This window comes from Fusarium graminearum, chromosome 4 (assembly GCF_000240135.3).
Source record: "Fusarium graminearum PH-1 chromosome 4, whole genome shotgun sequence".
NCBI classification, from domain to species: Eukaryota; Fungi; Ascomycota; class Sordariomycetes; order Hypocreales; family Nectriaceae; genus Fusarium; species Fusarium graminearum.
The window spans coordinates 863,733-874,109 of record NC_026477.1 but is presented as its reverse complement, the minus strand read 5'-3'; the positions used below and the strand labels follow the sequence as shown (position 1 = coordinate 874,109).

Genomic DNA, 10,377 nt, shown 5'->3' with positions numbered 1-10,377 from the left:
GTCAGTATTAATTTAGTGAATACAAGAATGTGAGGCTGTCATGACTAGGTGCATACATATATAAGATACACTGGCAGTCAGCTACTGTTTCTTGATTGCTGCTCTGATTAGCAGCAGGTTCCCCCCAGAGGCCCAGAACATGCAAGAGGGGCTCGTAGTTGCAGACGCCAGCACAGGCACAGCCAAACCCAAGCAGCGAATAACCTCACGAATTCAACATCACTTGGTCGCCCTCTCCTTTCTCCGCTCTCTCCGCTCCTTGACTTCTTCAAAAACCGAGAGGCGTCAGAAACACCACAAGAGCAATATCGATCAGCAAACCATGGCCCAAGAACTCAAGGCTGGAGGCGGCGCCAGCGAAGTCACCCGCTCCATCCCCAAGCTCGACCCTGTCGTCACCGGTCATCTTGTCAAGCTGTTTGGATCTCTGGCAGATCGAGCAGACAACACTTGGAGCAAAGAGCGAGTCTCTTCCTTCATCAAAGATACGCAAAAGGATGGTCCTTCACCTGCTGTCGACGACCTTCTTGCCCGAGACTCGCTCGATCTGGATGGCTTCATAACCTGGATGACGTCGTCTCATGCAGCTGCTACAACCCCGCCCAAACCCCAGGATCTCACTTATCCGCTTGCTTCTTACTTTATCAGCTCCAGCCATAACACGTACCTCACCGGGAACCAACTCTCAAGCGACAGCTCCACCAAGCCTTACACCGAGACCCTGCTGCGTGGTGGACGGTGCATCGAAATTGACGTCTGGGATGGAGATGAATCTGAGCCAGAGGGGACAAGCAGTCCCTCCAGCAGCGATGAGGAAAGAGGCGTCAAGAAAGTCGTCAGGAAGAAGAGGAGCACTTTTGGGAAGCTCAAGGATAAGCTCAAGAAGACGAGCATAAGTGATAAGAAGGATTCGGCCTCTGCCTCCACTACCGACCCCGTATCCCGTGAGCCCGGGGCCGTAACCAACGCCGAACCCGAATCCACTGAGCCTGAAGCCGCTATAGTCGAACCCCGAGTCCTCCACGGATACACCCTCACCAAGGAGATCTCATTCCGCGCTGTCTGCGAGGCTATCCGGGATAGCGCATTTGTCGTTAGCGATCTGCCTGTCATTGTCTCTCTGGAAGTTCACTGCAATGCGGAACAGCAGCTCGCCATGGTACGCATCATGAAGCAAGTCTGGGAGGGTCTACTTGTAGCTGAGCCTGAGAACGACCCGGAGAATCTTCCAAGCCCTGATGAATTGCGCCATAAGCTCATCGTCAAGGTCAAGTATGCGCCGCCTGACACAGATTCCACACAGGAGGAAAGCGAGGAAGACGACCGAGCACCGCATCCAGGTGCTGAGTCGGGCGATCCTCCCAAGAAGAAGCCATCCAAGGTCATTCAGGAACTCAGCAAGATGGGCTTCCATTGTCGGGGTGTATCATTCAAGAGCTTGTCGCAGCCCGAGGCCGGTATGCCTACGCACATCTTCTCCCTCTCGGAGAAGAAGGTCATTGATGTGCACGAGGAACAGGCAGATGCGCTGTTCAACCATAACCGACACTTCCTTATGAGAACCTATCCGTGGGGGTTGCGGATAGGGTCTTCAAACCTGGACCCTTCTGTTTTCTGGAGAAAGGGCATCCAGGTTGTTGCCCTCAATTGGCAGAGATGGGATGAGGGTATGATGCTTAACGAGGGCATGTTTGCGGGTACAGGCGGATATGTACTCAAACCACTAGGTATGCATCAGTTTTCTGCGCAAATGTTCCATATTCTAACTTGTTCCAGGCTACCGACCCAACCGCAATGACGAAGTAGTTTCCAACACCATCCCCCGCCAAACTCTCCATCTCACAATCACCGTCATCGCTGCACAAAACATTCCTCTTCCTCCCGGTGACAAGTCCGCCCGCGGTTTTGAGCCTTACGTTAAAGTCGAGCTTCACGTCGAGGGCCCCGATGAGTTCCACGGCGGCCCCATCCCTAACGATGGTCACGAGCGTGAGGGCGAGTACAAAGCTCGCACACGTACTCAAAAGGGTGACGTTGTTGATTTCGGCAGTGAGCCCCTCGAGTTTCCTCCCATACCACATGTTGTAGATGAGCTGTCATGGGTCCGCTTTACTATCCGTGACGATGAGATTGGGCGGGATGATATGGCGGCCTGGGCCTGTATGAGAGTTGATCGTCTGGGTCACGGTTATCGCTTTGTGCATCTTATGGATTGTGAGGGGTGTCTTACAGATGGAGCGATCTTGATCAAGGTTGATAAGAGATTGGAATAGCTAATGTGATGAGAAGTTATTGTCTATTTGTTTCGCATATACACAATGAGAATGATCATACATAGGATAAGAGTTAGTCAAATTGAGACACTCACTTATGAATGAATCATGAAAATTAAATCAAAGAATACATTTCATATTCATTTATATCAACACGATGAATCGCTTATACAAGGCTCAATTCACAGGACTCATTTATCTTAAGACTGACATGTGAACAAAAGAAACTTCAATTCAAGAGCAAGGAATATCTCATCTCACTCAGTTATCTCAAAACTAATACGCTAGAGTCCAAACCCCCATATTACAATTAGTACTCGTTATCGTTGTCACGGTTCTTGTGTCCCTTGACCTTCTCCTCAACCTTGTCCTTGACCTTGTCCAAGAAGCCACCTGACTTCTTGTTGTTGTCGTTGTCATCACCGTAGGTGTTGCTTGATCCGTAAGAATCATTGTTAGAAGAGCCGTAGGAGTCATTGTTGGAGGATCCGTATGTGTTTCCGGTTCCGTAAGAGTCGTTGTCCTTGCGGCCGGAACCATAGGAGTCGTTGTTGCTGGAGCCGTAGGTGTCATTGTCCTTACGGCTAGAGCCATAAGAGTCGTTGTTATCATTGTCACGGCGGCTAGAGCCATAGCTGTTGTCGTTGTCGTTGTCACGAGAAGAGCCCTAGTGTCACTGTTAGCTGTGAACGGTTCGTCACATATGAAGGTCGACCTACGTAGCTATCGTTTCCACCGCTGAGGCCAGAGCCATAGGTGTTGGAGCTGTCGTTGTCCTTGCGGCTGGAGCCATAAGAGTTGTCGTTGCTGGAGCCAAAGGTGTCGCTGTCATTGCGGCTAGAACCGTAGGAATCGTTGTTGCTGGAGCCGAAGGTGTCCTTGTTGTCCCTGTCGGATGAGCCCTGGAAGTCATTAGTATGATTGAATAAAGATTAAGTTTTGTGATTAACTTACGTAGCTGGTGTTTCCACCGATGCCAGTGTTGCTGGATCCGTACGAACTCTCGTTATTGTCACGGCGAGAGGAGCCGTAAGAGTTGTCGTTGTCGTCGTCACGACGGCTGGAGCCCTATGGTACACTGTAAGCTCATGTTTGAGTGAGTTGGACTCATAAATACATACGTAGCTGTCGTTGTTGTCACGGCCGCTTGAGCCATAGGAGTCGTTGTTATCATTGTCTCGGCGGCTGGAGCCGTAAGAGTTGTCGTCGTTGTCGCGACGGCTGGAGCCCTGACAAGACTGTTAGCTTCATGACAAACAGGAACTGGAAAGATGAGAGCGTACGTAGCTGTCGTTTCCGTAAGAGTCAGACATGTTGATTATTGGGAATTGGATTTATGAAAGAGCTGTTGAAGAGATAGTGTGAGATGTATGGATGAGAATGGCATGAACAGAAGAGGGCATAGCTTCAGTTTAATATATGAGCCCAGCTCTCTACTTCTCTCTCTAGCTCCAACTTCATCGTGTGGATCAAGCTCCCTCCCCCTCATCATGAGAGGGAATGACGTGCCACTGTTCCATTGTGGCATGGACAATGTCTTGGATAGCTGAAGCTGCACATCCAATACACCTTAGCAGATGTTCTAGCTCAAAGAGGTCCACACTTGGAAGTATCTGTACGTACTTCAAGCTGTGAGACCATCTATGAAGTCAAGCTTCTTTTGAGACTTTGTCCCACAGAGAACGCGCGTTGACTGAGCTACATACTGTTGTTGTCATGCCATGTAGATATCTTCATGGCCGTTCTAAGTTTAGACTTGGATACCAGAAGCTGTTGATCGAATTCTTGGAGATCAATGTAACGTGGGTGGTTATACAGAGACTTGGAACAAGCTTTCAGTGGATGGTAGGTACATAGGTACCAGGAACGATACTTGGATCCCTCGATGCCCCTCCAATGCATGTTCCAGCAACCCCTCTATCACTCACGTTTGATGTGCTTTTAGATCAAAAACCTGTTGTTTGTGCATGTCACATTCCCACGAATTAGCCTCCCCTGTAAGCAACGGGGCCAACCACGGCGTCTCGGTCTGTCTCGCTTTGTCCTGTATCGGCCTGGTGTCGTCATATTGGCAAGTTGTGATGAGACTGGATAGGTAAGGATAGCTCAGGGTCAAAGTACGTACCCAGTTGACGAGCTACCTGAGCTATCCAGGCAACGCTAAACCAAACAAGCAATCAAAGGAACCCCGCGGCCCAGCTCGACAGGGTCCAAAATCAGGTCCGAACCTGGGCGAGCTGACCTGGAGCTCCACGACTGTGGCTATGCCAGCTTCCAGCGGGAACAGCTCTGTCGATGGCAAGCTAACAAGACAAGCTATTGATGTCTGTCACTCGTCAAATTGCGGTCTATCAATTCTTCGGAAGAGGAGTCCAGATCTCCCACGGACCTAGCCCGAAGAACACCGGCCATCAGCAACTGTGCCTACAAGCTTTTAACAAGACAAGCCGAAGCTCAAGTGGACACCCCCAAGGAAGAAGCGGCATTGGAGAGTGTCTCCCTTTTGCCAAGCCGGGGTCTAAGTCAAGATCGTGCTCGGAATCGGGCCCTAGCAACCTTGTCTCAACTCCCCGCTCGACGTCAAGTTCCAGAACAGCTCATGTCCATGTTTTGGGTCTCATACATGGACAGTGACGATGACAACCCCGCTTCACCTGAAGACCCTTATCACCCTGGCGATTCACCGTCGCAATTCCTGGCTTCTGCAGACTGTTCCTTGATCTTGAAGAACCAATTCCCAGATTTCGATATATATTAAGATCGTGATAACTTGTTAATATGCGGGTATAACTCTCAATTTCTATATTTGTCCCAGCGTAGATTTCTGGGAAAATGGGACATTGCCTGTCTCTGACCACCACACCATGCATTTCCAAGCTAAGTCAAGTTCTGGACCACTTCGTGCTTGATGTCTGCACGTGTGGCATTTACCAGTTCTCAGCAAACCACCATAGCACCATGGTTCGGCGTGTCCGGCTGTTTCCAGCACAGAGACGCACAATTTCCAGTCGAATCTCGATCTCCTTCAAGCACGCACAGCCTATTGAGGCTAGAGAAGCAAGTACAAGTGACACAGATGTAAAAGGTTCACGGCAACCAACCCAGCGTCCATTTGTCCGTCGCGGGGTCTTGACGATGCCCAGGTGACCAGTCAAACGAATTGAGACCGCTTGGATCATCTCATAACATCCCCATTCCAAACGCAATTGCATTCTCATAAATAACTGCGGTCTGAGTTACTTTGAACTTTGGAGCAATGTGAGACAAGCTTATTCTGCATCCCGTAGCCATGGAGCGCCATGTCAAGTTCAGACTTCATCTGGGACAATGCAAGGCATTAATGGCGTGCCTATGTATGCTATCATCACAGTCGGCTAGTTCGTTCAGGCCCAGGAAGTGCACCACTCATCATGGGAGGTTCTGCGCTCGCACCGAGAATGAGTTCTCGGCCACCTCGGGTTCCCCACCAAGCTACTCCGGTGGCTGCTCGCTCCACGTCCAACTCTCCACTAACAAGAATCTCCAAGAACCGCTCTTTGACGGGTTCTCTTAGTGCAGGGTCCTTGATCTCATTCATGGCCTGAGCAGCAATTGTAAACCATTCTTCCACCAAAGGAAGTGGAAGATGTGGAAGGGAGTCCACTAGAGCTAACGAGAGGGAACTTTGCTGAGAATAGCGTACTTCTTGTGTCTCTTCCATCGCCGCTTGCGACGCGATGTCCGCAGTTGGTGGGAGAAGATCTGTTGACGCCGTCGATATAGAAGCCCGGAGCATCTCCAACAAGGTCTCCGAAAGGAACGGCTCCAGCTCTGCAATTGGGAATGGAGGCGACACGATCTGCATAACAGTCTTGAAAGCCACTCGAAATTGACGAGACGAAATGTGACGGGGGAACGCATTGAAGAGAAGAGCAATGTAAAATGGTGTAAGTTCGATGGTCAGAGGACTATGCTGAGGACAAGAAATGGTTGAGAGAATTGCGCTGTGTGCAGATTCGAAGATCTCGACCATATTTTGTGTTGTTGGTCCTTCGTGGGAGATGTATGCAATCGCAGGCTTTATTATGAGGTTATCGCAGGCGTCAGTTGGTAGAGTGAGCGGTAGATGTTCAGAGAGGTTGAGATAGAACAAGTCTAGCGATCTCTGCAGATATGTGGTGGATGTTGATGCATCCTCTGATGGCCGGAACTCCTGGAGGAACATGTGGCAAGCAGGAGCGCTTCGAGAGATGGAGTCGATTGAGGTCAAGTATGTAAAGTTATAAACTTGAAACGCGTTGTTACCGTTTCTTGAAGAAATGAAAAAGATGTTGCGCAATATGCGAAGGGATTTTGCCGCGATGATGGGAGCGGCTATATTGTTGAGCATGCGCGGGTCAAGAAGACTTCGTGAGACAATTGCTTGTAGGATAGCGACAGTCCCAAACATGAGCTTCCTGAGCAGGTTCCATAGGACTGGCCAGGTACTTGTGAGGGTTTCCTGAGTGAGAACATTGCCCTCCAGTGCCGGATCGATATCGCTCAAGCGGTTCAGTCGCCAGATATCGAGTACATTGTTGCTAAAAGCAACAAGAGCATCCTGCGCAGCGATCACCGCCTGCGTATCTGTCGCTCGCTGAACAGCATAACCAGCAAGTTTGGCCAGCGGTCCCATGTTCGCCAACGTAGGCCGCTTGTCTAGTTCTTGGATGAATCGGAACGATGGTGTATTCGGTGACCAAGCAAGGAGACGTTCTGGAGATTCGATAGTTTCGGCGCTTATCGGCGTCAGGAATTGACCATGAGCGAGGCCCTCTTCGGCAGTAACTGTCCATACAATCAAAGGCAACAGCGCGTTACAGTTGATGAGGCTCCTGTGGTATTCGGATAGTAATGGGAAGGCAAAGTTCAATGCCATGACTATCGATGCGCCTGCGACAGGCCCATCCTCTTCGCGTGTCTTGAGTGCCATATTTGCCGCCATCACTACCGCCTCCTCAAGGGTATTCCTCATTCCACGCGACAAAGACTGGCGATTGCTGGATTCCATGCCCATGAGAACACCAGTTAGAACCAAAAGGTGTTGCCATCGTTTCGATCGCTCATCCGCCCCCTTGACAACAGCGCGCGCCCATTCTTCGCAATGGATACCACTACCCTCGTGGGGTTCTTTCCGATCGCGATTGGCGACTTCGTAGTTGTGAATGCGCGCAGCCGCAGTGTTATATATGCTTATTACCCGAACGGAAGTTCGAATACCACCCGGTTGGAACCATACCGCTGGCGCCGTCAACAATTGCGACGTGAGAAGGCCGAGATTCAGAGGGTTGGTGAGTTCAGTGAGGAGGTGTGTCGTCGAGCCGATGATCTGTTCCGTCTTGGCAGCATCGTGGACGTCTTGGTAGAGGTGTAGGACTGTTCGGAGGAGTCTATCGGTAGACATATCGACGCATCCGGTTTTTTATTTGGGCACAAGCTATCGTCGATATGGATATTAAATGGATGGGTTTGGTGTGGTTTAAGTGAGGTTCGAATTGAAGATCCGAGGTCGCGGTTGCGCCTACGGGTCGGTTTCACGGGCTTTTGCCGAGGCCCTGCGAATGACGTTCCGGGGCTTCTCCAGCTCTAACTCAGCTCCATCAGAGCATCCCTGACCCCTGTCGCTACTAATACAACCGCCCCATAATCATAATCAGTCCTCGCGACATCGCAATAGTTTCAACATCAACACAGTTACTGCGACCTCCACGATGGCAAGGTATGTTCAGCCCAGTCAGTCCTTGTCTTGACCACTGACTGATTCTAACTGTTGCTATGTAGATGGTATTGCCAAATACACCTCCCGAGGGTTACCAAACACCGCGCTTCCCATCTCTAAACGTCCAAACTTTATACGACCAAACCACAGACAAACGATACACCCTTTATTATATCCTCGATGTTTGGCGATTTACCCTACTATGGACTCTCATCATATACGCGTTGTTCCATTTGGGGGCGGTCCTAACTGCCATGTTCACCCACGGCTGGAAGAAATCATCATGGCGGTACCTATGGGCAGTACCTGTGATATATCTCGTTGTAGCTGGGCTTGAGGCAGTTATGGCTGGGAGTATCGTTGGCTTAGTGTCAGTATCCTGTCATTGGGTTTGTTCTTGTGCTAACGATGTTATAGACTGGGCGCCGTCTACTCCGCAGGATACTACGAGATGAACACTTGGATTCCATGTACCTGGGGCTTTATCAACGTACTGGTCCTCATCATTTCTTCTTTCTCGATACAGGGCGGACTTTAGAGATATTACTCGTTACCTGGCGAATCCTGATACCACCGAGTCTCGCGTTATTATAACCTATGCACCGACTGGTGGTTGGATGGCGGCTTGTCAAGAAAGGCCATATACATATACTATCGACTATAGAATAGCGATATACGACAAAGGAAAAGCTACTGAGACTAGATCACTACACGGACATACCGGGACCGGCGTATAGCGTTGTTTGGAATATACCCTGATTTACCACAATATCGGACTCTTCCTCCACTTGACTTCAACTAAACAATAATTACAGATGAAGCCTTCGGTAGTTTCTAGCGATTTCTAAAGTCTAATACTGACTTTTTCCCTCGCTCTGCAATTCTGAGTCACAAAAGATAGGATTCAAAGCAACCTTATTCTCACACAATACAAAAGCACGGCTCACCAAACACAATCACGAACCATCAACCAAGCATCAACCAAGCAATAAGGATGGGCTCAAGTCATTTCCTTATTGAGGCAGCACATCGCATCTCCTCGAGGATCTCTCCGAGGACCCGCAACTGGTTCCAACAATCATTTCGTAGAACACCCGTTACTCCTCTACCACTTCCTAGAATACCTCTTACTCCTCTATCACCACTGCCCATATCTGTTCAGCGATCAAACCCGGATCTTCATAACCTCGTCTCTAATTACAACGAACTTGTGGCCATTAACAAAAACACTTTTCGCCTTCAACGATGAACTTATAGCCAATCACAGAAAGTGTAAGATATCCTATTGTTTTAAATCCTTTTATAGCTAACTCTCAAGATCAATCTCATCGGAAATGGTGCAACATCATGGCCAGTTTTAGTTTCATCGCGGGATGTCTGGCAGGTTCCTTAACCTCTATCAACAAAGCTTCACTAATGCCATTTTACAGAACTTGTCGGCATTCTTCTTCTTGCCACCAGAAAAAAGACCGATCAGCAAACCAGTTGATGCTACTTAGACCCTACTTCTTGGGCTATCTATTATCATAGCCTAGAGCCTGGAGGTCAACTTTTGCTACTGGACCTGGAGCGCCTTGCAAGTTTTCTGGGTATCAACTTGTGTTGTTGGCATCAGTTTTAAGAGTACTTCTATGAAAAATATCAGCAATGCCATGAAACAAGTTGAAAGCTACGTCAGATAGTTGTCTCGTGCAGGGTAGATAAAACAAAACTCCCCTCTTTTTTTCCCTCTCAAACTATTTATTTTTACTCTTTCATTTGAACATTACTTATTCTGGTTCTAAGAACTTATATTAGGATTCCACAGGGTTGGATTCTGGTCATTGTAGGCCATCATAATATCATATAGAAACATGACAGTACAACTCGCAAAGAAGAAATACAACATGTCTCCTGTATTCGCTGACCTGTATCATTAACTATTTCTATGTCCATGTGATCCTGCAGCTTTGGCAATCAACTTTAGGGGTATCAGCTGTCGCATTGTTCAGACAATGGGACGTCGATGTCGGTATCTTCCATGAAAAGATACTTCCATTTACGGGTTCGACTCTCCATGCCTCGAAAATTACAGCCTATGAGAAGACCAAAACAGCCACACAGCAATATAAAAGAGTTGAAAAGTACTTCAAATGGATGCCAAAAGTGAGACAAGTGAGATAAAACTTTTATCTGATTTATTGACCCTTTTGCGGTCATTTACGAAGTCATACAAATAGTCACCCTCCAGGCCAAAGGCCGTCTCAAAGTACCCCAAGATCAAAGGTACCTCTATCGTGTCCTCCACCCACCCTGTAGCCAGCCAGTGCTCATGTGGAGACTACGCCAAACTCGCAAGCTAAGACCAACAATCTTGATATTGTTCTC

The 10,377-nt window shown here is 48.7% G+C and overlaps 4 protein-coding genes across 4 annotated transcripts; 2 read left to right on the top strand and 2 right to left on the bottom strand.

Moving 5' to 3' along the window:
- Positions 1–322: 322 nt before the first annotated feature.
- FGSG_06693 (uncharacterized protein) lies at positions 323–2,273 on the top strand (the record flags this gene model as incomplete). Its single annotated transcript, XM_011328024.1, has 2 exons — positions 323–1,727; positions 1,777–2,273. The coding sequence occupies 2 exons, from the start codon at positions 323–325 to the stop codon at positions 2,271–2,273; spliced, it is 1,902 nt and encodes a 633-aa protein (XP_011326326.1).
- A 212-nt stretch (positions 2,274–2,485) lies between these two features.
- FGSG_06692 (uncharacterized protein) lies at positions 2,486–3,641 on the bottom strand. Its single transcript, XM_011328023.1, has 5 exons — positions 3,557–3,641; positions 3,395–3,502; positions 3,228–3,341; positions 2,993–3,175; positions 2,486–2,940 (listed from the first exon to the last, which is right to left on the bottom strand). Exons 1-5 carry the CDS (start codon positions 3,584–3,586, stop codon positions 2,584–2,586), a joined length of 792 nt encoding a protein of 263 aa, XP_011326325.1. The 5' UTR covers positions 3,587–3,641; the 3' UTR covers positions 2,486–2,583.
- A 1,996-nt stretch (positions 3,642–5,637) lies between these two features.
- Positions 5,638–7,695, bottom strand: FGSG_06691 (uncharacterized protein; the record flags this gene model as incomplete). Its single annotated transcript, XM_011328022.1, has 1 exon — positions 5,638–7,695. One exon carries the CDS (start codon positions 7,693–7,695, stop codon positions 5,638–5,640), a length of 2,058 nt encoding a protein of 685 aa, XP_011326324.1.
- Positions 7,696–8,072: 377 nt separating this feature from the next.
- Positions 8,073–8,548, top strand: FGSG_06690 (uncharacterized protein; the record flags this gene model as incomplete). Its single annotated transcript, XM_011328021.1, has 2 exons — positions 8,073–8,380; positions 8,428–8,548. 2 exons carry the CDS (start codon positions 8,073–8,075, stop codon positions 8,546–8,548), a joined length of 429 nt encoding a protein of 142 aa, XP_011326323.1.
- Between the last annotated feature and the right edge of the window lie 1,829 nt (positions 8,549–10,377).

What these genes read in the sequence shown, in the direction of transcription:
- FGSG_06692 (XM_011328023.1), bottom strand. Translation starts at nt 3,586, where the DNA reads ATGTCTGACTCTTACGGAAACGACAGCTAC. An exon ending in CTTACGGAAACGACAGCTAC is followed by an intron (nt 3,503 to 3,556) that starts GTACGCTCTCAT and finishes CAGTCTTGTCAG; the next exon opens with GGCTCCAGCCGTCGCGACAA. An exon ending in TCGGTGGAAACACCAGCTAC is followed by an intron (nt 3,176 to 3,227) that starts GTAAGTTAATCA and finishes AATGACTTCCAG; the next exon opens with GGCTCATCCGACAGGGACAA.